The following is a 26,256-nucleotide window of genomic DNA, read 5'->3' as shown; positions in this document are numbered from 1 at the left end:
ATAAAACCCTCTGTATCAGAAAACAAAGAATGTATTGACACAAATCCTTCTCATTTGGCAATGAGGAAATCATCAATAATCAATTGCCTATTATGTGCATAATGGATGCTGGCCAAAATAAACAACAGTGTGTCATTTGCTCTAGCAGAGACAAAAACAAGGAAACTGATGTCTGTAATTTCAACGACATTTTTCTGCCTTATTAGACAGAAAACCCAAGACCAATGCAACAGAGATTATGACCATGATTTGAGAGCCCAAACCTTGTTCATTCTTAATATTAACAACAAACATTTCAGAGCCTTTACTGTATGCTGGGGATTTTCGGAGCTTTGTCACCCTCAGAAGAACTCTTTACTAGGTAGGTACTCTCCATTATGAGCACTTTGAGATGAGGCATCTGAGCCCCGTGGCTCAGACGGCAAAGAACCGTCTACAGTGCGGGAGACCAGGGTTTGATCCCTGGGTCAGGAAGATCCCCTGGAGGAGGGCATGGCTACCTGCTCCAGTATTCCTGCCTGGGGAATCCCGTGGACGGAGGAGCTGTTGGGCTACAGGCCATGGGGTCGCCAAGCACTGGACACGACTGAGCGGCTCACACACACCCCTGAGCCTTAACTAAGATAAAAGTAAACAGTCTCCAGCGGATCTGGCTCCTAAGTGACTGAGCGGGGTTTTGCACTCACCAGCATTTCTCTGCTAGTCCCCCTCAATTATACAGCTCCCTGAGTCAAAATTCCACTGTTAAGCTGAACACTAGGAATAAGGCCTGGGACATCTATGTTGCCTCTCTAGTGTGAGGTCTGCAAAAAGCAAAAGCAAGGCACACCACGGTGATATTGTAGGTAATGTTTACTGAGCATCGGTCTAAGAACTGTAGGTGTCTCATTCTCACAGTAACCCCACTGGATTGGCCCTTTTTATTACTGCTCTTTCCAGGAGGCTTGAGCTTTGCTGTGTGGTTGGTTCTCACACCGGCCGTTCGACAGATGTGGAAATTCAGTCCTTCCAGATTCCACAATCAGAAAGGAGATCTCGGAGCTGAGCCAGAGCTTTGAAGCACAGAACTGCGTATTAGCGTGTGATACAGTTGAGAGTTCTGTGATTCTCAGCACAGAGGACGCAGCCATCGCCTCACCCTCATCACACAACAAAGTCACACGCATGCACACACACATACACACAGACTTTGTCATCTGCGGTCGCTTGGTGTGAGGGCTGGAGTATAATTATCCGTTCAGGACTCGGTAAGAGTTCCCAGAACAAAACAGAGGGCCCGGGCCTGTCTCGGTAATGATGGTGGGCATTTATGAGGCGCTCCAAGATCTCTCATTAGTGATTCCCAGCAGCATCCCTGCCGGGGTGACTCACCGGGGCCAAGCCAAGTGAGAGCGCGCCGCTGGGACCGGCTCAAAGGACTCGTTTTGCCCTGAGCTGCATCTCATCAAGGATGGGTAAGTGTGGATGTCAACAAAGGTTCAAAGAACCAGAACTGTTTCCTCTGCAATCCAGACTTTTTCCAATGGACAGGAGAAAACAATTTCCCCGAAATAGAAATTTTTTTGCGGCTATTATGAGATCAAGGATTGCCTGCCCTTCTAAGCATCTACTCGGCACTTATAAAGCAAAATGATGCTAAACTCATGTGAAAACCCTAGCAAATCTGAAATGCTTTTCCTCCCTGCTTAAGCATACACGCAGAGAGAGAAAGAAAAGAAAAAACGGGGGGGGGGATGGGTAAGGCAATTTAGCTGACAAAACAACAGGATTCAGCATTTCCTGACCACTTACTATGTGCAAGCATTGCGCCAGAAGCCAGGCACACAGTGGAGAACCAAATGGTTCTTCTTTTGGGGGCTATTTGTTTTATTTTACCACCACTGGCATATGAAGCAACATTTGCATCACACAGCCCTACATATACTGATCCCAACCACCTCTCTTTTGGAGATATTTGCATATAAGAAATATTTCCAATATTCTGAGAGATTACTGGTTCAAGAAAAGGTGATATAATATAGCATGTTGTATATGAATGTTCATAGTAAAGGCTACAATCAGAAAATTTTGACCTGACTCCTACAGGAGCCTAAGGTAAGGTCTGTGTCACAGGACAAATTATATAACTCTCTAAATTTCAAATTTCTTTATTCATTTAATTTTTGTCATTGGGCTGAAATAGGAAATTCTATGTAAAATGTTTAGCTTAGTGCCTGGCTAAGTCATATTAAAAAGCAGAGACATTACGTTGTCAACAAAAGTCCATCTAGTCAAAGCTATGGTTTTTCCAGTGGTCATGTATGGATGTGAGAGTTGGACTATAAAGAAAGCTGAGTGCCAAAGAATTGATGCTTTTGAACTGTGGTGTTGGAGAAGACTCTTGGGAGTCCCTTGGACTGCAAGGAGATCCAACCAGTCCTTCCTAAAGGAAACCAGTCCTGAATATTCATTGGAAGGACTGATGCTAAAGCTGAAACTCTAGTACTTCGGCCACCTGATGCAAAGAGCTGACTCATTTGAAAAGACCCTGATGCTGGGAAAGATTGAAGGGAGGAGGTGAAGGGGACGACAGAGGATGAGATGGTTGGATGGCATCACTGACTCAATGGACATGAGTTTGAGTAAACTCTGGGAGTTGGTGATGGACAGGGAGGCCTGGCGTGCTGCGATTCATGGGGTCACAAAGAGTCGGACACGACTGAGCGACTGAACTGAACTGAACTGAAGTCATAAACCCTTTGTTGTTGTTTAGTTGCTCAGTCGTGTCTGACTCTTTTCAACCCCATGGGCTGTGGCCCGCCAGGCTCCTCTGTCCTTGGGATTCTCCAGGCAAGAGTACTGGAGTGGGTTACCATTTCCTTCTCCAGGGGATCTTCCCCATCCAGGGATCAAACCCAGGTCTCCTGCATTTGCAGGTGGATTCTGTACCACTAAGCCTCCTGGGAAGCACATCATAAACCCTAGAAAGTACACTATGTAACATATGGTATACAAGATATACTATATTACATATAGTATATAATCTATAGCATGTGCTATATAATATGTGCTATATAGTATATATATATAGATAGCTATGTAGCTACATTATATATAAATTATATTCAGATATCATATTACTTATATTAACATGAGCAGTCACTAAACTGTAACCAAGACAAATCTGAAATGACGGAGTTCAAGTTCTAGTCCGACTGTAAAAGATTTCTGGAAACCAGCTAAAAGGTTACAATAAGCTTTAAACTTGCCAGGGAAGTTTAACACTAGGGATTTAAAAAAAAAAAAAATGCAGTCACGTAACTGAAAAGCCCTGAGAGGTAACAAAACTTCCCTCACTTCTTCCTTGGCGGTAGTTTTTGTACTGGATCAAAAGGGGGCAATACGAACCACTTTAAAGCAGTTCAGCAAACTTCTCTTCCTCGGTTAGTACAGAGTTCAACCCCTGCCGGCCACGAGGACTCTAGAAGTGGGCGTGTGTGTGTGCGCGCGCGCGCACGCGTGTGTGTCCCCGCGCTCGCTTAAGATCGACTTTGCAATACTTACCTGGCAGGGGAGATACCATGATCACGAAGGTGGTTTTCCCAGGGCGAGGCTTATCCATTGCACTCCGGATGTGCTGACCCCTGCGATTTCCCCAAATGTGGGAAACTCGACTGCATAATTTGTGGTAGTGGGGGACTGCGTTCGCGCTTTCCCCTGAAAAAAAAAAAAAAAAAAGATCGACTTTGCAGGGATGGGTGAGGAAGGTGGGAACCGCGGCTCGAAGGTGCACAGGGAGGTCGGGGTCCAAAGAGTCGGAGGGGGAGACGGAGCCCCGCCTCAAGGGCAGGCCGCGCTTCTGCCGCCATCCCAAAACCTCCCGAAGAGGCGACGTCGGGTGGAGCGCCCCGCGGACTATGTTGCAGGCGCTTCACTTGCCTTCATCCATTTCGTCTGCGTAACAAAACGGAGCAGTGGGGAGGAAATTTGCGAAACTCTGCGCCGAAGTTAAGACCCGAAAGTGAAATTACTTCCTCGGGTGCCTTTCACTAAGTCTCAAACCCTCCCCACCTCGGGAGGTGCAGAAACCCAAGCTTCCTCCAGAGGTCTGCCCGGGCTGGCAAAAACTGCTTTGAGGGGGCGCGCGGGCTCGCGGGTCCCGGCAGGCGCCCGGAGTCGCCCTGGCCGCACTCGGAGACCTCGGCCGCCCGGCCGCGCGGTTGTGCAAGCGCCGGGCGGCAGCCGCCGGGCGAGGGCGGGGAGGCGCGCAAGGCGCAGCCCCGGTGAACTCCAGTGAGCCAGCCTTCCCCGGGACTTATCTCCGGGGTGGAGTCTGCGGCGTTCCCGCCCGGAGAGCCGCGCACCGGTCACCCGAGGCCCGGACGCCCTCGCTCACCTCGCTGACTGCATCCTCTTCCCACCCCCAGCCACCCCGCCCATGGCCCCGCGCCGCTCCCGGCCCGGCCAGCCGCAACCCGGTCCGCCCCACCGAGCGCGCTCATTGGCCAGCCGGGGCGGCCGGCCTCCATAAATACATGGTCCCCGGGGATGGAGCGGGACCCGGGGAAAGCGCAGCGCCCGCAGCATCTCTTCCATCCTCCTGGACACCTCCATTTCGGCTCCAGAGCTGGAAGTAAGACTTAAAACCAACAGGCGAACTCACGTCCGTCTTCCTTCTTGCAAGAGACAGCCATCTCCCCACTGCGCTCCTCCAGCCCCGGTGGCCAGCGCTCGGTGGGCATCCGCTCCCTGAAACTGCAGCGCGGTGCCGCGTGGAGCATCCTCGCCCCGGGTCCTGACGGCTCCCTGTCCCTCTTCTGCCCTTCCCGCCGCACCTGCGGCTCCGCCTTGCCCCTCTTTCTCCGTATATCAAGCCCTTGCAGCTCCCGGCGCCTCTTGAACAACCTCGCCCTGCCGAGTGTCCACCTTCCCGGGTGCCCGGTGTCCCCCGCAGCCATGAGCTCACCCATTAGCAACAGCCGCTCCCTTGCCGCCTTCCTGCAGCAGCTTCGCAGCCTGGGGCAGCCACCCAGACCCGTGACATCGACGGCGTGCTCGCCCCGTCGGCCGAGGGAGGTGCCCCTCTGCCCTGTGATGGAACCGGGCGAGGCGCAGGACCCGGCCACCCTGCCCGGTCCCACCAAGTGGCCACTGCTGGGCAGCCTGCTGGAGATCCTCTGGAAAGGAGGCCTCAAGAAGCAGCACCGCACGCTGGTAAGTGCCCCGTCGCGCCACCGGCTCCCCGGTGCCCTCTCTCCTCCGCGCCTCGCTCTCCAAACCCTCGCCGAGGCGCGCGGCGCGGTGCGCGCGGCTGTCCCGGCTGCAGCGGTCCGCGGTCGCGGAGAGGAGGGAGGCGGGAGGAGGGGCAGCGCTCCAGGGGATTTTTGCGCGCTGACCTCGCGCCCCGCCCGGCGCCTGCAGGTGGAGTACCACAAGAAGTACGGCAGGATTTTCCGCATGAAGTTGGGGTCCTTCGACTCGGTGCACCTGGGTTCCCCGTGCCTGCTGGAAGCGCTGTATCGCAGCGAGAGCGCGCACCCTCAGAGGCTGGAGATCAAACCTTGGAAGGCCTATCGCGACTATCGCGAGGAGGGCTACGGGCTGCTGATCCTGTAAGTCCAAGAGGCAGGATGGGGGCTGGCGGCTGGAAGTGGGGAGGGCGCGGGAGTTAGGGTTCCCTGGGGCTGGACCCGCCTGATGGAGCGAGAGCACGGAAGCCCCTACCTGCTGCGGTCGCGGGCTCTGGCGTGGACTCGAATGGGTTGATGGACCGCCGTGCTGCGCACGGGACGCTCGTGTTCTTTCTGACAAGTGGGCGCGCCAGCCCTTTCCCTCCAAGAAACGCCAGAAAGTTATGAAGACTGTGATGTCCGGACCCCTGGGCAAGATGAGACTGTCAAGTCAGCCTGCCAGGCAATCATGTTACACAAACAAAATTACCCCTTGAAATTCCGTGACCCTCTTTTGGTAGCTCAAAGCCAGACCTTGGTTTGTAAATTTGAGGCGTTTTGTGCATGTACCTTTCAACCCAATTCAACGGGTTGAAAGAAGACAGAATTTTCCCTCACACAGTTCTGCGTTGCTGGTGAGGTGAGTAAGTGCCCACTCTTACTGATGGGAACTGAGGCCACTGGCCTTCCAGTTTAAGCCCCGCAAGGGCACCCCAGAAGCCCTGACTTCATTTTTCTGGCACAATCTTTGGCTCAGAGGAAAGGAGCTTATTCATCGTATTGTCAGACCAGCCCCCAATATTCCAATGCTAATATCCTCTGGCTATTTCTTGGCACATTTCTGTGTTCATTTGATTATATAGTTAATGCACTTACAGAGCTGGAGGGATCTCCGCTTCTTCATTCTTTTCCTTTCAATTTGCTCTAAATGTAATTCTGCTTCTCTTCCAGGGAAGGAGAAGACTGGCAGAGGGTCAGGAGTGCCTTTCAAAAGAAACTAATGAAACCAGTGGAAATTATGAAGCTGGATGACAAAATCAATGAGGTTTGCAGACTGGGGTTCACTTTCCTGGTTTTCCTGGGGATGGGGGGATGTTAGTGGAGCTTCAAGCCACAGCCGCAAAGTGCAGAGGAAAAAGCAGACAATCTGGATGAATCAGGACTCTTCTTTCTTCCTCATTCCTCGTCACTTCCTCCGCCTCCAGAACTTTAATTCTTCTTGCCTGTCTTTTAAAGTAGTGTCTCGGTGGCGGAGCAGTTAGGAGCATTGACTTCGACACTCTACAGTCTTGGATTTGAGAGCCAGTCCTGCACCCCCACCCCAGCTATGCAGCCTAACTGTACCATTTAACTTCCTCAGTCTCCCAGTCTATAAACTGGGAGCTCACAATTCCCACTCCATAGATTTCTGTGCATGCGTGCTAAACCACTTCCGTCATGTCCAGCTCTGCACGACCTATGGCCTGTGGCCTGCCAGGAGCCTCTGTCCATGGGGTTTTCTGGCAGGAGTACTGGAGCGCATTGCCGTAGCCTCGTCCAGGGGATCCTCCTGACCCGGGGATTAAATCTGTGTCTCTTAGGTTTCCTGCATTGGCAGTCTCTTGCACTTACCGCTAGCACCACCTGGGAAACCCCCATAACTTTCTGTGAGAATTAAATGAGATGATGCTATAAAATTCCTAGGTAGTGACATTTGAGCTGGGTTTTGCAGGATGAGTAAGAGTCTGCAAGCCAGAAAAGGTGGAGAAGGGCATTCAGGCAGATAGAATAGCCTGCTGGCAATATGGAGGCATGAGATGGTATGTTCAGAGAATAATACATTTAGGGCAACTGAAGTGAAGCTTTCTCTGAAGTGATGCTGGGCAGAGGGCAGGTCTTAACAATATTTTTGTGCCATGCTAAGGTATTTAGGCATTATCTTTTAGCCAATAGAGGGCCAAAGCGGGAAGGATTTAAGCAGATAGAGAACTCTTTTTACTCCTGTCCACTCTGGGTATTTATTTTGAACTGAACCCACACAGGATCATGTAGGTGAAAGATGACAAATTTAAACGCTTCCAGGAACCAAGTGATTAATATCAATGTGTAAGGCAGGCCCGGTAGGGATTTTAGCAAATGGAATAGTACACTCCCTTTCTAGAGGGGACAGCTGCCCCAGCTCTGGCAAATGCCTGCCACATGGAAATGTAGACCCAGTGTCACCAGATTCATTCATTATTATTCTTTGATGACTCAAGTGAGGTGAAAGTTGCTCAGTCGTGTCCAACTCTTTGCTATCCCAGGGACTGTACAGTCCATGGAATTCTCCAGGCCAGAATACTGGAGTAGGTAGCCTTTCCCTTCTCCAGGAGTTCTGCCCAACCCAGGGATCGAACCCAGGTCTCCTGCATTGCAGGCGGATTCTTTACCAGCTGAGCCACCAGGGAAACCCAAGAATACTGGAGTGAGCAGCCTATCCCTTCTCCAGGGGATCTTCCTGATTCAGGAATCAAACCAGGGTCTCCTGCATTGCAAGTGGATTCTTTACCAGCTGAGCTACCAGGGAAGCCCCTTTGATGACTAGTGGAAATTAATATGTTCACATGAAATCTCTGGATTTTTTGATGGGAGCAAATTCAAAGTACTTTTTAATGTGCTGTGTGGGATACCACAACATGCCTATTAGTTTCATCTGTGGGTTTTCTAGTCACTTGTACCCTATTTCAGGGCTTCCCCGATGACTCAGTGATAAATCCACCTGCCAATACAGGAAGTGTGGATGCAATCCCTGGGTTGGGAAGGTGCCTGCAGAAGGAAATAGCAAAACCCACTGCAATATTCTTTACTGTCTGAGGCACCAGGGAAACCCCGTAGCCCACTCCAGTACTCTTGCCTGGAAAATCCCATGGACGGAGGAGCCTGGTAGGCTGCAGTCCATGGGGTGGCTAAGAGTCAGGCACGACTGAGCGACTTCACTTTCACTTTTCACTTTCATGCACTGGAGAAGGAAGTGGCAATCCACTCCAGTGCTCTTGCCTGGAAAATCCCATGGATGGAGGAGCCTGCAGTCCATGGGGTCGCTAAGAGTCAGACACGACTGAGCGACTTCACTTTCACTTTTCACTTTCATGCATTGGAGGAGGAAATGGCAACCCACTCCAGTGTTCTTGCCTGGAGAATCCCAGGGACGGCGGAGCCTGGTGGGCTGCCGTCTGTGGGGTCGCACAGAGTCGGACACGACTGAAGCGACTTAGCAGCAGCAGCAGCAGCAATATTCTTCACAGTCTGAGCCACCAGGGAAACCCCGTAACCCACTCCAGTATTCTTACCTGGAAATCCCATGGACAGAAGAGTCTGGCAGCCTACAGTCCATGGGGTCTCAAGAGTCAGACAAAACTTAGTGACTAACCAACAACAACAGCTTACCCTGTTCCAGACCCCAACGTGGCCACTTGTACGTGTCCAGGGGAGAGCGCCTCAGTCACTCTCCAAGCCTCAGTCTCCTCTGTTACTAGGAGATGGGAGTGTTGAGAGTACTTTCTGCATCATGACGTTGTTTGAGGATCAGCTAAGATAATACCCTTTGGACAGTGCTTGGGTCCATACGAGCCTCCTTAAATGCAAAGCATTAGTCATCTAAAATCCCGATTGTGGAAACTGGCATTTAGGAACCTTCCACGACTTGCCCAAGGTGACAGAGCTGTTTAGTGATGGCACTGTATCCAGAATTTACGGATTTCCTGGCTCTAAGCTTGAAGTGCTTAATACAACACCAACCAGTAAGGAGACGTCTGTGTGCCCAGCTCTGGAAGTGGAAACCTCAGGGCAGCCAGAATCCTTGACATGCTGCGCCCACAGAGACACTTGGCCAGTTAGTTCCTCCTTCGCGGTTTATTTTCCATTCTGATTAGAAGAAATGTTTTCCTTTTCTTAAATTTAGATCAAAAGCTGAAACTTAAGCTCCAGGAAGGCTTCAGGGAAAGCTCAAGAAATAACCCTGTACCAGGGTGTCGGGGCAGGACGTGAACACTCAAGGAGAATATATAATTAGTGATGATTCAGAATGAATAACATTATGGGCAGTGAATACACAAGGTCGCAAAACCCGGAGCTAGCTTACTGAACCTGAAACTTGTGTTTCCCTTCAGTGACTGAGATGTGTCTTTACTGATTTCTTTCTTTTAAGGTCTTGGCTGATTTTATGGGTAGAATAGATGAACTCTGTGATGAGAGAGGCCGCATTGAAGACTTATACACGGAGCTGAACAAATGGTCTTTTGAAAGTAAGTTGTCTTCAGATCTTGTCCGTTTGGTTTTGCAAGTGACTTTGAGGACCAGGTAGCTCTGCTGACCACCCTTCTGTAATCACACCCTGTTGCCGACTAGGAAAGGCCGTAGCAGCCCTCTAGCCTTCAGGCCCTTCACGCTGCTGTGCCCTCTGGATGGTTTATGGGGACGTTCAACAAACACTTGGTCAATACCTGCTAATGTGCCAGGCACTGTCCTGGGGATGTGGCAGTAAACGGGGAACTCAGATTTTAAAAGAGGTGACAACCAACCAGTACACATACTTTAATGTATCCTCTGCCAAGGAATAAGGGTGTCAGACAGAATGCGGCTTCCTGGTCAGGCAGGTCTGCTTGGTAAGGAGACGTTTGAGGTGAGGCCTGAAGGAGGATGAGGAGCACGCCACCAGCGTGTCTGTGGGGAGACTGTTCCGACCGTGGAGACAGCAGGTGCAAAGGCCCTGGGGTGGAAGCGTGAGCAGTGGCTCTGAGGAGCTCCTGAGGATGCTGGCTGGAGTGGGTTATGGGGGGGGCGGGGGGCGTGCAGGGAGAGGAGCTGAGAGAGATTAAGCCTGAAAGCCCCCAAAGAACTTCTACTTTAGGACTTCCCTGGCGGTCCAGTGGCTAGGACCCCACACTCCCAACGCAGGGGACCCGGGCTCGGCCCCTGGTCAGGGACTGGAGCCCACATGCTGTGACTGAAGGGAAAAAAAGGTGATACGTGGCAACTAGGACCCAGGGGAGCCAAAGAAACAAAATACATTTAAAAAAAAGAACTGCTTCCAGTCAGAGGTGGAGCCATGGTTCATTCTGAACAGAAGGGAGCTGGGTCACTGGCTTTGAGGACCACGCTGGGAATAAAAGCAAAGCCCTCCCTTGATGTGCTCGCCTCCCGGTGGGGACAAAGCAGGGGAACAAGGCGCCTTCAGTGGAACGGGGAGCACCTGACTGAAGGGGCTCAGGGCTGGCGGAGGGTCCCAGAGGCTGTCCGCAGCTGAGTGTGGTCAGGGCTGCTGCACGGAAGTGGGGCCGTCTCAGCCAAGGCCGGGGATGAGCAGGAATGCCCCAGGTGAACGTGTAGGAGGGGGGAGTGTTCCAGGTGGCAGGAGAAAGGAGGGGAAAGAAGGGAGTTCCGAGCGACCGAAGCGTGTCCTGCAAGGGACGCGGGCGGCACAGCAGGGGATGGGAGGAAGGCAGGGGCCCGCTCACAGCTGTCTGTGTAAACCGGGGGTGGGCTGTGGTTTTGAGCCCAGAGTCCCTGGGAGCGATCGTAGAGCGCTTTCAGCAGGAAGGTGCCACGGTCCGACTTACTGGAAGGAAGCCTCGCCCTTGGCTGTCAGGGTGAGTGACTGGAGGGGATCCCTCGTTCAGAGGCTTTTGTCCTGACCTGTCTCCCTGATCAGATCGACCTCGCCTTAAAGTCACGGGCAGTCATCTTAGCACACAAGAAAGCTCCATGCCAATAAGAAATCCACAGGAGGTGTTCAGGGAAAGAAAAGTCAAGAGAGGGGATGATTACAGAGGAGAGAAGCGTATGTTTTGGAAATTGTCCGCTGGAAATACTGAAATTAAGGAGTATCGGATGCACTTCTTTGCAAGTCAAGGAAAACCTGACCATGGTGGTTTACAAATCATTGTCCAGCGTTACGAGAAACCCTGAGGAGGCCAGTCCACGGCTGGCACTCAGCGGTGTCACTGGGGTCCAAGTCTGTTCTGTCTTCCTTCTCATTCATTCGGAGCGGGTTTGCAAAACGGCTCCTGCCTCTCCTGGTCTCACCTCTGCGTTCTGGGCGAAGGCAGGAAGGAAAGAGGGAAGAGCGAAGCTGGCTGCACCCGTCCCCTCTGCCAGGAACGCAGAAGTGCCTCCGGGAGGCCCAGTGGCTGCCTCGGGAAGCCTGGGAAGTCGGGGAGCGGAATTGTCTGAGATCAATGCTGCTTACTGCCTGGGGATGCATACACTGACAAGCGAAGTAAACCAGGGTTCTCTTAGGGAAGAAACAGGGAAGAGTGACCATGGGGCAGTCCTTAGCAGTGTCTGCTGCACATGGTGTCAAGGGTAAAGTGAGAAAAGCGAGGCATTACAGGAGAGGTTCACTCAGGTATAAAAATGGTTGTGTCTTCACAGTGGTTTTTCTGATCAGGAGGTTCTGCAGAGGACAAGTTTTTGGACCTGGAGATAATTTCTAGAAAGAGAAGAAAGTCATCAAGCCCCTTGGCCTGAGACTCTTTGCTTCTCTGTTCTTCGAAAAGACCTCACTTTTATGGGAGACAGGCTGAGCCTTTGGTAGCCTCTAATCATAGACTCCAGTGTCTCTGTGAGGGGGTAACAGTGTTGATTACTTTAAATAACAGGCATCTGCCTTGTGCTGTATGAGAAGAGATTCGGGCTCCTTCAGGAGAACGCAGGAGAGGAAGCTTTGAACTTCATCACGGCCATCAAAACAGTACGTGTCCCCTGGGGAGAGCATTTTCCTTATTAATTGTTTACAGAGCCCAACAAGCGTGCATCCCAATGTTTCCCACATATATTTCATTATAGTAGTTAAGTGTTCATCTTAAGGTATGTTGTGTATATTCATGAATGTATGTGCATATATTGTTGTTGTTGAGTTGCTAAGTTGTGTCTGACTCTTTTGCGACCCCATGGAGCCCACCAGGCTCCTCTGCCCATGGGATTTTCCAGGCAAGAATACTGGAGCGGGTTGCCATTTCCTTCTCCAGGGGATCTTCCCCACCCAGGAATCGAACCGCTGTCTCCTGCAGTGGAGGCAGATTCTTTACTGCTGAGCCACCTAGGAAGCACGCGTGCATCTATGCACATGTAATAAAGAAGCATGTTAAATCATTGGCAGGCAAAGTGAAAGTAGAAGTTTCAATTAAAGGTCAGTTGATGAAAATAGTGTCTTAAAGAATCTGAAGATTTTCAGATTAAAAATTTTTGGATTGTTTAGGTTGTGTATGGAGGTCGTAGAGACTGTGAAACCGGTTTCAAGAATGACTAAAGTTTGGAAATTATTGGAAGTGGAAGTGGATATGAGGTCTATAGTTTTGTTTTTTTTTTTCACATGTAGGTCATAAAATCAATTTTTTTCTACTTGCTATGTGGTTTGTGGAATCTTAGTTCCCTGCCCAGGGACCAAACCTGGGCCACCACACTGTAAGCTCAAAGTGCTAACCACTCGACCACCAGGGACTTCCCGCAAGATCAAACTTTTTGTGAACCACATCCAGTGGGAAAGTGTCCCAAAGCCGATTTCCACGTGTCTTTAGCAGGTGGGGACTGGTGCCAGGAGCCCGGGGGCATCCCTGGGAGTCCAGCCTTCGGGGAGCAGAGGATGTGCTTGCGTAGGACACGTCGCTCGTGGGCTGCAGGCTGTCTGTGAGACAGAGAGCAGGGGGCTGAAAGGCACTTGTGTCCCCACAGATGATGAGCATGTTTGGAAAGATGATGGTCACCCCAGTCGAGCTGCACAGGGGCCTCAACACCAGGGTCTGGCAGGCGCACACGCAGGCCTGGGACACCATCTTCAGATCAGGTAAGGCGGCCGCGGGGGCCCAGCCGCCCTGGCTCCGGGGATGCTGCCGGGGGTCTGGGTGATGGTCCTGGTCTCAGCGCCCCGCCGTGGCTGGAGCCGCTCCTGGTGGTTCTTTCAAACTTTGCAAACGCTTGACTCTGGGGATTGCCTTGGTGCAGATACATTCTAAGAGAAAGGCGGGAGGTAGTTTTCTGTAGTGTTTTTTGAGAAATCGGAGTGATTAAAAGCAAGAGCTTCGGAGTCAAAGATTCCTGAACTCAAGTTCCAGCTCAATCATTGGGCATAGTGGCTTTGCCAAATACACTCTTTTTCTTTAAAAAATTATTTTTAATATTTATTGATTTTTATTTATTTATTTGGATGCACTGGGTCTTAGTTGTGACATGTGGCATCTAGTTCCCTGATCAGGGATGGAACCCAAACCCCCTACATTGGGAGCCTGGAATCTTAGCCACTGGACCAGCAGGAAGTCCTCACTCTTTTTCATTCTCAGTTATCTTGTGTTTAAAATGGGCTAATAATAATAGTAGCATTAATAGTATCTGTAGTTAGTAGTATGGATCTCAGTGCAACTGTTTTTAAGTCTAATAAGGATAATGTGAAACCTAGCGTAGCACAATGTCTCAATGGATCAGAGCTACTTCTGGTATGGTGTGGAGGGAATATTTGGTGCTAAGAATTAATGTAGGATGACACACACACACACACATTCACACACACATACACAGATACACACATACACACGCACATTCACACACACATTCACACATACACACATGCACACACATGCACACATATATACACACACATTCACCCACATACATGCACACATGCATTCACACACATATTCACACATACACATTCACACAGACACACACATGCACACATGCACAGAGACACACACACATTCACAGATACACACATACACACACATGCACGCATAACACATACACACACATACATGCACACATGCATTCACACACATACATATACACATACACACATATTCACACAAACACATTCACACAGACATATACACACTTCACACATACACACACACATACACACACATTCATTTAATTCTCACAAAAATCCTATAAGATGGGTCCTCTTATCAGACCCTCTTATCAGAAATGAGACACAAGGAAATTAATACCTTTATCAAGACTGCCTGCCAGGTGATGCCAGAGACAGGCTTTGAAGTCGGACAGAAGGACTCTGGAAGACTCGACCCTCACTGCTGTGCCATTCACTAATTCTACCATTTCTGCCGTCATCACTGTGATTATTACTGTGATGGTGGCTTCCATAGTGGGTCGAAGGGAAGGAGATGTACGTCTAGAATGGACTTTGCGAACAGCAGAGACGTCCGCCGTTACTGCCGACAGGCGTGGGCTCCGCCCTGGGCCTGCAGGTGTGCGCGGCTGTTTGCTGCCAGGGGAGGGGGTTCTCCTCTCTGCTTTGGGAGCCAGGGCCCGCTGCCTCTGCCAGTGACTGTGAGTCCCGGTTCTGATCCCGAGAACGGACCCAAACCCCACCCCTGTCTCACGATGGCCTCTCCTGAACTCTCGGCGCCCCCTACTCGAAACACAACCACAGACCCAGCGTCGGCACCACAGGAGGCCTGCTGGAAACAGGCTTCCAGGCCCACCCTGGACCCCTGAATCAGAGTTTGCATTTTAAGAGGATTCCCAGGGGACCCTTGTGCTCACGTAGGCATTGGTCAGTCCTTGGTGACTTAGCAACAAGGCAATATTAGCTTATCTAACAAATGGTCAGATTGCCCGCAAAGAGCCTTTGGACGTTGCAGGGAGAATTGGATCCTGGGTTCTGCTTCGTTCTTTTCCTCGTCCTGACTTTCAGCTGATTTCCTCCCCCCTTTTCTCTCCTCCACAGTCAAAGCTTGTGTGGACAACCGGTTAGAGAAATACTCTGAGCAGCCCAGCATGGATTTGCTTTGTGACATTTATCACCACAATCAGCTTTCAAAGAAAGAGCTGTACGCGGCCGTGACGGAGCTCCAGCTGGCTGCGGTGGAGACGGTAAGGGTGGGCCTGGCTTGGGTTTACTAAATCAATGGGCTGTAAAATCTTTTTCACGACAAATCGTACATGGTCATTCAATTCACCCATTCCATAAGGATGCGCTGAGCGTTAAAAGCTTCGCAGAAATAAAACGTTTACTCGAATGTGTGGGAGACCCCGTGCACAGCCTGTGTGCGTAAACATGTGATAGAAAAATTCATGCGCTTTAGAGACAAAAAGGGCTTCCCAGGTGGTGCTAGTGACAGTGCAGGAGATGTAAGTCGTGGGTTCGATCCCCGGGCCGGGAAGACCCCCTGGAGGAGGGCATGGCAACCCACTCCAGTATTCTTGCCTGGAGAGTCCCATGGACAGAGGGGCCGGGAGGGCTACAGTCCATGGGGTCGCAAAGAGTCGGACACGAGGGAAGCAACTTATCACACATGCAGGGAAAAAAATCCAGAGCAGAATATCAGTGTCATGAAAAATATGAAAGCTACTACAGGAATTCGGAAGCAGCAAAATTCTACACTGTAGCAAGGTGGATGATCTAGGTTTTTAAAAACTGGATATATTTTAGGTAGTTTTGCCTCTTACCAAAGTGCCTCACTGTGGTTGATATTTAGTCTAAAAATGCTGAAATAGTCTCTGCTAGTCCGATATTTGTTTTCCACTTAAAATTGTCAACAGAGGGAGCTTGAGAAAACTTGATCTCAATTTCAACGAAGCAGCTAATTTTATTTTATTTATTTATTAGGTTTTTTAAATACTCGTGTATTTTATTGTTGGCCGTGCTGGGCCTTGGCTGCTGCGCGGCTTTGCTCTGGTTGGAGCGGGGGCTCCTCACTTCGTCTCTAGTGGGGAACGCCGGCTCTTGTGCGTGGGATTTGGTGGTTGTAGCAGATGGGCATAGCTGCTCCTCGGCACGTGGAATCTGCCCAGACCAGCAGTCAAACCCGTGTCTCCCGCACTAGCAGATAGATTCTTAACCACTGGACCACAAGGGAATTCTGAAACAGCTAATGTTAAAAGCCAAAATTCTGTCCTTGCTATGGTTGATATTCTTGGTAGGTACACAGTACAGCCAAGCTCCAAACACAAATACTGACGGTATTCAGGTGAGTTTCAGTATCTCTGACTCATCTTCTGAGCCATCTTTGGAGGCGTAATATTAATATTCCTCAGTGGCCCAGCACCTCTCACACAACTGTCATCTCGGAGAAAAATGTATACCAGGTCATTTCTGTTCCATGTTCCATGGTGTCTCTGATCTGAACAAAAAGTAGGATTTTCTACATCAGGGAATAGCAAGGTTCTCATTTCTCCGCATGCTCCAGAAGACTGAAAAGTGGGAACGTCAGCTCATTTTCCCATTAGCTCTCTTACTCTGAGAGGCTCCTGAAAGTGATAACAGTGAAGCTTCCCCCTTATTCTTTTTTTCCATCTGGAATGTGAGTTCCATAGCAGCCATGACTTCGGTTTTTCCCCTGCTGTATTTCTAGGATGTGGAATAGAAGTTGGCACATAGTAGGTGTTCAGTAAATACTTGTTCAATAAATGAAAGCATTTAGGAACTATTGAGTATCTGCTATGTGTCAGCACTGTTCCGGGTACCTGAGAGACCACAAAGAACCAGTTCCCCTCATGGAACTTCAATGCTGTGGGGAACCGACAATGGACATGTAAATGACCAGTGAGATAGCATCACTTCAGATAGTGGTCCAGGCCCTGGGGGAAGCCATCAGGGTGACGTCATTGAGAGGCAGGGGAGGTGGTCCCTCTCTGAGGATGTCATAATGGAGCTGACGCTGGAATAATGAGGAAACAACCAAGGGAAGAACTGGTGGAGGAACACTCCAAGTGGAGTAAACAGCACATGCAAAGGGCCTGGGGCAGAAAGAGGGTGGCCTGAAGAACTAGCGCATGGAGTCAGAGCTGACTTAGGAAAAGGCCATGGGCTCTGTTAGCCAGGAGCCTTAGTAAGATGGGGCGTCTCTGGCGGCTCAGATGTAAAGAATCTGCCTACAATGCGAGAGACCCAGATTCAATCCCTGGGTCTGGAAGAGCCCCTGGAGAAGGAAATGACAACCCATTCCAGTATTCTTGCCTGGAGAATTCCATGGTCAAAGTAGCCTGGTGGGCTACAGTCCATGGGGTAGCAAAGAGTCAGACACCACTTAGCAACTAATACTTTTCACTTAGTAAGATGTTTGGATTATTACTCCTATGATGAAAAGCTCTTGGAGCATTTTAAACAGGGGAGTAACTTGATCAAATTGACATTTGGTAAAGTGGTCTTCCCTGGTCGCTCAGTGGTAAAGAACTCACCTGCCAATTCAGAAGATGCAGGTTCAATCCCTGGGGCGGGAAGATCCCCTGAAGGAGGAAATGGCAACCCAGTCCAGTATTTTTGCCTGGAGAATCCCATGGACAGAGGAGCCTGTGAGGGCTACAGTCCCTGGGGTCGCAGAGAGTCAGACATGACTTAGCAAAACAACCAAGAGTGGGCTCTGGCTGGTGGATGGAGAGTGGACCCCACCGAGAGAGAGCGGAAGGGGGAAGGCCAGCGAGGAGACGGGTCTCCTCCGCGGAGGTCAGGCCGGGACACTTTGCGCCCCTGAGGTTTCTGAGGCCGCTTGCCCTGCGTCCAGCCCCTGCAGTTAGCCCCACAGGCCAGGGCTGTCCTTCAGGGCTCTGGTGAAAGCTGCAGTTATCCGCCTTTTGGGAACTCTGCTTGGTGCTTGCGGTAAGGGACCCGCTGATACGGGCCAATCTGTCTCTTTTTTCGTCCTGGCTATTCTGAACGTCGCATTTGGAAAATCAGAGAAATCTGAAAGTGTATCTAATTTGGTGGCTACGCCCTCTTCCTGTTTTGAAAATCGGCCTCTTGTAATAATGACATCCACGGTTTATTTGCAGCCGAGGCTGCCAGTCCTCTGACATGAAGAAGGCTTCTTGGAGGCATCTTCTTCCAAAAATAATAAATACCATCGGCTCCAAGTTGTCCTGCACTTTGCTCATTTGTGTGAGTGACACATAGCACTTAGCTAAAGCGTCCTTGTGTCTGCTGAGAGAGGACACAATGACCATTTTTATGGGGATATTTGGCTTAAATTAGCCAAGAATAGGCCTAAAAACAAATATATAAGACTACCAGTGGTGAGTATTGTGAAGCTAAAAGCTGCACTGGCTGTTTCTGCCAACAGTATTTTTTCTCTTCTCCTTGCCTTTGGAAAGAAAATAAAGGATGCCACTTAAAAGGCCATGAATGTCTTTGTCAGAATTGTGGCTGCTTCCTTGAAATACTCAACTTGATGCTAGAATTTCTTATTTTGGTGTTGGCTGCCTTCTACCAGGGCTCTTTGCTTGAGGCTGAAACTCTGAGTACATATAATGCCTTTTTATTTTATGGGAGCTTTTGAGGGTATGGCAAAAAAGGGGGGGGGGCTTTCTTTTAAATTCCAGAAATGCAGTTTCTTGTGCATTTGCAGTGAAACATTTTTTAAAAACCCATTTTTATTAGTAACACTCCTAGGATCTCCATCTGTCTCTCCCCACTCAATTTTGATATTATTTTTTAGATTAAACAATTAGCAAATTTTATTTTGAGATATTGTAGATTCACTTGCAGTCCTAAGCAACACTAGAGAGGATTCCTTCATCCTTCATCCAGCTCCCCCAATGGTGACATCTCATGTAAGACAAACTTACAACAACCTGAAGGTTGATATTTTACAATCACCTGGCTGACTTCTCATCTCCCGGTTGTACATGTCCTCATCTGTGTTCCATTTTTATACCGAGCTATATTTTGTGTCTTAATGCAGCTGTCTATTCAAAGAATTCTACTCTGATTCCCTCAGGAAATAAGCTGTTATTCATGGAAGTGTTTTATAAACTGAATCTGACTTTTCATATATGGTATTTGTTTGAGACACAGCCAAGAAGGATGTGTGAAAAAGCATCCCTCATGTTTTCACGACAAGGTGCTAGGCACCGCCTTTGGTTCAGCTGATACAAGTTTTAAGCCAGTTTATTTACAGAAAACTCAAGTTTATGTCCATTTGGCTTTCAGACAGCAAACAGCTTAATGTGGCTTCTCTACAATTTATCCCGTAATCCCCACGTGCAGCAAAAGCTTCTTAAGGAAATTCAGAGTGTGTTGCCTGAGAAGCAGTTGCCACGGGCAGAGGATTTGAGGAACATGCCATATTTAAAAGCCTGTCTGAAAGAATCTATGAGGTAAGAACACATGCCTAAGCTAATATGAATGTCAGAGGGCTGTTCTCGCCAACACACAATAAGGGACCCCCCTCCCGTAGTTGATTCATAAGCATTTAGCAAGCTACAAAAAAAAAAAAAAAAACCTCCAGGACCACACTCCTTTCCTATGACTCATTCCTTAAATCATTTGGGCAAATTCTATTAAATCTTGGAAACCCAGAGTCTGCCCCCTTTAAATCAGTAATAATAATACTTGAATGGATACTATAAGCAATAATTAAGATTAGGGGCACCAATGAAGAAGCGAGATGAAAGCTCAGCGAGGAGCCGTATTATTATACAAGACACAGAGACGCGCTGGTTTCTGAGCCTCTGTGTAAAATGGTCTTTGAAGATTCTTTTTCTGGAAAACAAAACTCATAACATCTTAGGATTAGAAGGAAATATCTTTAACTTTACGAAGGGTGGATAGAAGAAACCCAGGACAGACAGCAAGCTTGTGGGTGAGGCGTGTAAACATACACATTTGAAGTCTAGAGTGAAACGGGAAAATCACTGTTAACAGCTATGAAGTAAGCTTACACTTGGGGGTTTAACCAACACAATAAGGAATAAAAGCAAGAGGTAAATATTGGGAAGACAGAGAACTTCTTTGTAAAGAGTTGGAAGCATGTCCCCTTTATGAGAACTTAGGCAGTGATTGTTTATTTAGCCAGACTCTGAATTTCCTTGAGCTAAGACTTGGTCTGTGCCCACCTTGACATCTCTGATTTTGTATTTTCAGGCTTAACCCGAGTGTCCCCTTTACAACTCGGACTCTTGACAAGGCAATGGTTCTGGGGGAATATGCTTTACCCAAAGGAGTAAGTAAAATGTGTACAATCTATACCTTACAGAGCTTTGAGAGAAACCCTCTTCAAATATCCAGCAGATCTCCTGAAACATTTCTACTGGGAGAGCACTGATTTTGGAAAAATGTAGACTGCAGTAAACAGTTGATGTGTTATGTAGTCTAGTATTAGGAATAAGGGTTATGAAGACAGAGAGACCTGGATGCAAGTAGAGCCTTGAGTGAGTTACATAACTTGTCTGAGCCTCAGCTTTCTCATCTGTAAAATGGGAATATTAATAGAACTTACCACATGGGGTTGTTGTGAAAATGAGATGCAAAATTTTAAGGTTCTTGAAGTATTTATCGCCTGGCACTTTTCAAGCACTCAATATATGCTGGCACTCATTGTTGTTATGTATTTGTGGGTTACTTTCACATTTGTAAGGTGATGGCTTTTGTAAATTTTGCTATTCAAATGTTTAAGTGCTTTATGTTTCTGTATGATTTTAGACTGTGTTGGTTCTAAATACCCATGTGTTGGGATCCAATGAAGAAAACTTTGAGGAATCAAGTCAGTTTAGGCCTGAACGGTGGCTTCAGGACAAGAAAAAGATCAACCCTTTTGCCCATCTTCCATTTGGCGTTGGGAAAAGAATGTGCGTTGGTCGCCGGTTAGCTGAACTCCAGCTCCACCTGGCACTCTGCTGGGTAAGACCCTGGCAGCGTTTCCGCAGCTGGGCGCTGGGCTGCTCCTCAAGGCGGGGGCGGAGGGGCTAACTCCCCTTTCCTGTGTTCCTGTGTTTCAGATCGTCCGCAAATACGACATCGTGGCCACAGACCTCGAGCCTGTGGAGATGCTGCACTTGGGCATTCTGGTGCCCAGCCGGCAGCTCCCCATCGCTTTCTGCCAGCGATAAGAAGCCTCAGGTGGGCATCTGGGGTGCAGAGTGGCCAAGGGGTGAGCCGAGCTGGGGAGTCAGCCAGACGTGGGTTGGAGTCCCTGCTTGCCGGTGGTTCACCCGGTGACCTGAACAGTTACTGAACCTTTCTGCCTGAATTATTTTTTTCATTTGTTACATGGGGACCAAAATAGTATCCATCCAGAAAGTTGATATGAGTACAAAACACATAACCAGAGCCTAGCATCAAATGAGTACTCCAGAACGCAAGCCGCTTGTCGTGGGGTTTGCATGTGAATATCAGGGCGTGGGACTTCCCAGGTGGCACTCGTGGTGAAGAGCCCACCTGCCAATGCAGGAGACGTAAGGGGCACAAGTCCGATCCCTGGGTGGGAAGACCCCCTGGAGGAGGGCACGGCAGCCCACTCCAGTGTTCTGGCCTGGAGAGTCCCACGGACAGAGGGGCCTGGTGGGCTGCAGTCCATGGGGTTGCAGAGTCGGACAGGACTGAAGTGACTCACACACATGCACACGTCGGGGTTGGAGACAAACTTTTTCGGTAAAGGACCAGTTGGCAAGATTTTAGGCTTTGCAGGACACAGATGTCTTTCTCATAGCCACTTAACTCACCTTGGTACAGCCTTAGACAATTGGTCACTGAGTAGGGTTGGCTGGTTGTATTGGTTTTCTACTGCTGCTAGAAAATTACTAAAAAGAATTACTTACAAATTACTAAAACTTGTGTTACGTAGCATTTATGATTTTATCCTTCTGTAGGCCAGAAATCCAACACAGCTCTTGCCAGCCTTATTGCAAAGCGATCATTTCCTTCATGAATTAGTGTTTTCTGGTCTACTTATTTCCCCCTAATCCACAGTAAAATGAATTTTTAACTATTAAAATGATAAATAGTTAACCTGAGAAATCTCCAATATCAGCTTATGTGGAAATACGACATCTCTGACACACAGCTTTATAGAATTAGATGTCAGTGGTGAAACTCAACTCAATCACTCAGCCCTTTTAACGGCGTCACCTAGAACTTGCCTCAAGCTAGTTGCTATTTGCTAAGAGCAAGTTGAGGGGGACTTGCGGATAGGAGGATTATTTGGGAAACATGCGATTTCAGATGAATCTCTGAATGAGGCCCCGTGAATGCCTCCCTTAGTGTCTGATGCTGCTGCCGACAAGCGCTCAGTCGTGTCTGGCTTTGCGACCCCATGGACTATAGCCCACCAGGCTCTTCTGTCTGTGGGATTTTTCTAGGCAAGAATACTGAAACGGGTTGCCATTTCCTACTCCAGGGGATCTTCCCCACCCAGGGATCGAACCCATGTCTCTTACATCTCCTGCATTGGCAGACAGGTTTGTTTTTTTATAAACCACAAGTGCCACCTGGGCTGCCCCAGGTGCCTGATACCCTTAGGCAATTTGTCAGATTCTGAACATGGCAACAAGCAGAGCTGAGTCGCATAGGACCACAGAGGAATTCTAGCTTCATTGTGAAGCTCCCAGTCTTCAGCTTGGACACCATGCACGGTTACTCTGGTAAAACACAAGAGCCTAGGCCACTATTGGTGTTAGCCAATAGTTTATTTTTGCTAATCAGCCCTTTTGTTTAATTATACTGCTCTGATGTATAACTGGAGTATACTTTATATTTCAGATTTTTTTTTTTTTAACCAAGAGCAAAAGCAGCAATTTTGACCCTCCTGTAAGAAGGAAGTTTTGGGCTTCTCACGACTGGAAAGCAAAGGTGGAAAACCAGAGCATGAAACGACACGTAAAGAACATTTGGGCTCAGACGTTTACACTCCGTCTTCTGTACCGTTGTCCCAGAAACTGTGCTGCCTGGGTCGCTGATGGTTCTAAGATTTTGCACCGGGCTCGGGGAAAGCAGACGGAGTGCTGGAAGGCCTGGCCCTCCGCAGGGAACGCACGCCGCACACACGGGACTCACGCAACGATGTCCGCACCACCCTGGCGGCGCAGGCTTGCCCATCTTGCTCTTTAGTCTTGCATCTTCCGCGACACGATGGAGCAGCTGGGTGCTTCTCTGATAGTCAGGCGAAAGTCATTACATGTTTCTAGCTCTGCCGTGTCAGACTCGCCGCTGGAATCCTCACTTCTCAAAGTTCACACTTCATAGTGAAAGATCTCCTATAGACGGATTGTCTGCGGCTCAGGGTAATATTGGCAATCCATTTATTGTAACTCTGCTTAATATAATGTTTGGGGAAATACTGCGTAATAATGGAAGCAAAACTAAATGTTGGTTCATGTTATCTGGTCCCTATAAAACTTGTTTTTTTCTTATTTTGAAATAGAAACATTATTGAAAAATTAGAGAAAATCTCTATGCTAAGAACAACTTTAATGAAGTCAAACTCCTGTTCAAGGATCTGTTAATGGTTTACCATGCATCCTTGTGTTAAAGGATCATGAAATTATTTAATTATGACATTGCATCTATGTAATCTGTGATATTAAGGTGTGGATCAACAGTTTTTAAATTGTGTGTGTATTCTAATGACAATTTGCTTACATCATTTAAAAAATGTATATATATTATTTTATTTAGGATCTGAAGTTTATTTAGGGCAATGTTCTAAAGTTTAGTTATAGCTTAAAAATATTCAGTGATGTCCCCTGCCTTAATTTTCCCAGCTGTAGAATGGGTCAGTAGTAAAGTGTGCAGGCATTATAGATTATGTAACTCGTGTTATGTGATTTGAACTCCTTGGGAAATTGTGATTTCATATATGGAAAATACATACAGATTTAAGCAATACTTATAAAACTTCCTTAAAAATTACATTTACATACAGTTTATTTGCATGTTTTTACTACTACTTTTCCTAAAAGCATACTATATATTTCTGTATATTTGATAAATATTTCCCTTTTTAGGTTGTATCTTTAGACTATTTCAGAAGTGTACATTTATATCTTCATATATGAATGAATATGTAAATATCACTAAAATGGGTATAAGCTTCCTGTTGTGAAAGTTTTTAGAATTATAAATCCACATGTGTTGTCAGATTTCATCTGTATATCTTCTTTGAATTCTCTGAAAGTAAGAATAAAATCTTTAAAATACGGGAGAGATGTTTTCTCCTTCATTGCATGTCTTACAACCAAAGTTAAACATTCAAACTTTGTCTCACTAGAAAATTGTGTACAATATAACATTACAATAATATAGCAGTTTTACCAAAAGATGCTCATTTGAATGGCAAAGCAATTTTCGTATTTCTTGCTGCTTAAATTTTTTTTTTTTTGCTTAAATATTTTTTCAAGTCTGTTTCCTTCTGCTGCCTCCTTCGTGGTGGGCCGCTGCAGAAACCGCCAGCCTGTCTGCACGCTCCTCCCTTCCAGGCTGTTCGTGTCTGTTGGCCGTGTGCTGGTCTTTCCAAAACCCAGGCCCGACTGTGTCCCGCCCTACTTCAGTGGCATTCCATCGCTCTTCCATGAAGACCCGAGTCCTTAAGCTGGACTCCAGTGTCTTGTGAAGCGCAGCCCACTGACCCCCAGGCCCCGAGCTGCACGGGCCCTCCCGGCCGCGCCCCCGACTCAGGGACGCGGGCTTCGGCCAGGTCCTTCTGTTCTTCGCACGCTCTCTGCTGCCGGGGTTTGCACCTGCTGTCCTTCCGCCTTCCTCCCCTCTGGCACACTCATCATCCAAGCCCAGCCCAAGCTTCCTGGAGGAATTCTTCCTGGACAATTGATAACCCCAGGGCTACACTCACTGCTGTTTAGTCGCTCAGTCGTGTCTGACTCTTGTGACCCTGTGGACTGTAGCCCGCCAGGCTCCTCTGTCCACGGGATTCTCCAGGTAAGAATACTGGAGCGGGTTGCTGTTTCTTTCTCCAGGGGACCTTCCTGACCCAGAGATCACACCTGCGTCTCCTGCTTGACAGGCGGATTCTTTACCACTGAGCCACCTGGGAAGCCAATACATTCACTCTTAAGAATGTGCTAATATTACCTCTACTTTACAGATGTGGAGGAAACTGAGGCTCAGAGTTTAAAGAACTTTTGTCTTTTTACTGATTATATTAATGACACTCCTGAACTTCATGGGGACCAATACGTGTAGGCACATTTCCCCAGAGGCATCCTGCTGACATCCTCAACCAAGCCACACGGCCTCCTCTCCGAGGCCCGGCGGACGGGGGCGAGGCACCGCGCTCAGCCGGGTGAACGCAGCTCGGACCTGTGACGCCTGGCGTCACTCACCGTGCCGCTCAGCGCCTGTGGCCGAGTCGTGTGTCTCCTCCCGTCACTGTTCTGTCTCCCCCAAGTCTGCCTCAATTTTTAGCTTGAACAAAAATCTAATGGACGCTTAAGGGAAAGATTGAAGGCAGAAGGAGAAGAGGGCGGCAGAAGATGAGATGGTTGGGTAGCATCAGTGACTCAGTGGACACGAACTTGCGCAAACTCTGGAAGACGGTGAGAGACAGGGAGGCCTGGCGTGCTGCAGACCCTCGCAAAGAGCTGGACACAACTTAGTGACTGAACGGGATTCCCTGGTGGCTCAGACGGTAAAGCGTCTGCCTGACACGTGGGAGACCTGGGTTCAATCCCTGGGTCAGGAAGATCGCCTGGAGAAGCAAACGGCAACCCACTCCAGGATTCTTGCCTGGGAAATCCCATGGACAGAGGAGCCTGGCGGGCTGCAGTCCATGGGGTCACTAAGAGTCAGACATGACTGAGCGATTTCACTTTAGTGACTGAACAACGGCAAATGGGAAATCAGTTCATGATGATACACTGGGAATGCAATCCACTTGGCTTTTGTGATGGCCAGGTAATAGAGAGGGGCGGGGGGAGGGAAGAAGAGGGAAGGGAAAAAAGGGGAAGGAAGGGGACTTCTTTGTGGTCCAGTGGCTAAGACTCCATGCTCCCAGTGCAGCGGGTCCCAGGTTTGATCCCTCTTCAGGGAACTAGGTTCCACATGCTGCAAGTAAAGATTTCAAATGCCACAACTAAAAAAAGATCCCACATGCTAAAGCTAACACCCGGAACAGTTCAGTTCAGTCGCTCA

General features: G+C 48.6%; 1 protein-coding gene and 1 non-coding gene across 3 annotated transcripts; both read left to right on the top strand.

The window, feature by feature from the left end:
• The first annotated feature begins 3,535 nt into the window (after positions 1–3,535).
• LOC122682345 lies at positions 3,536–3,699 on the top strand. Its single transcript, XR_006337358.1, has one exon. It is a non-coding gene; the product is annotated as a U1 spliceosomal RNA (small nuclear RNA).
• Positions 3,700–4,549: 850 nt separating this feature from the next.
• LOC122681540 (1,25-dihydroxyvitamin D(3) 24-hydroxylase, mitochondrial) lies at positions 4,550–24,297 on the top strand. 2 transcript variants are annotated; one of them, XM_043883742.1, is made up of 12 exons: positions 4,550–5,193; positions 5,401–5,591; positions 6,381–6,474; positions 9,595–9,691; positions 12,047–12,138; positions 13,119–13,230; positions 15,127–15,272; positions 19,327–19,493; positions 20,260–20,338; positions 20,818–21,015; positions 21,114–21,234; positions 23,046–24,297. In XM_043883742.1, exons 1-11 carry the CDS (start codon positions 4,936–4,938, stop codon positions 21,222–21,224), a joined length of 1,545 nt encoding a protein of 514 aa, XP_043739677.1. In that variant the 5' UTR covers positions 4,550–4,935; the 3' UTR covers positions 21,225–21,234; positions 23,046–24,297. The 2 variants fall into 2 exon arrangements, with proteins under 2 accessions (XP_043739677.1, XP_043739676.1); XM_043883741.1 differs by having other exon boundaries at positions 22,873–24,297.
• The last annotated feature ends 1,959 nt before the right edge of the window (positions 24,298–26,256 follow it).

Source organism: Cervus elaphus, chromosome 23, assembly GCF_910594005.1.
Source record: "Cervus elaphus chromosome 23, mCerEla1.1, whole genome shotgun sequence".
Lineage (NCBI taxonomy): Eukaryota > Metazoa > Chordata > Mammalia > Artiodactyla > Cervidae > Cervus > Cervus elaphus.
Note: the sequence above shows the minus strand (reverse complement) of the source record. Positions and strands in the feature narration are given on the sequence as shown.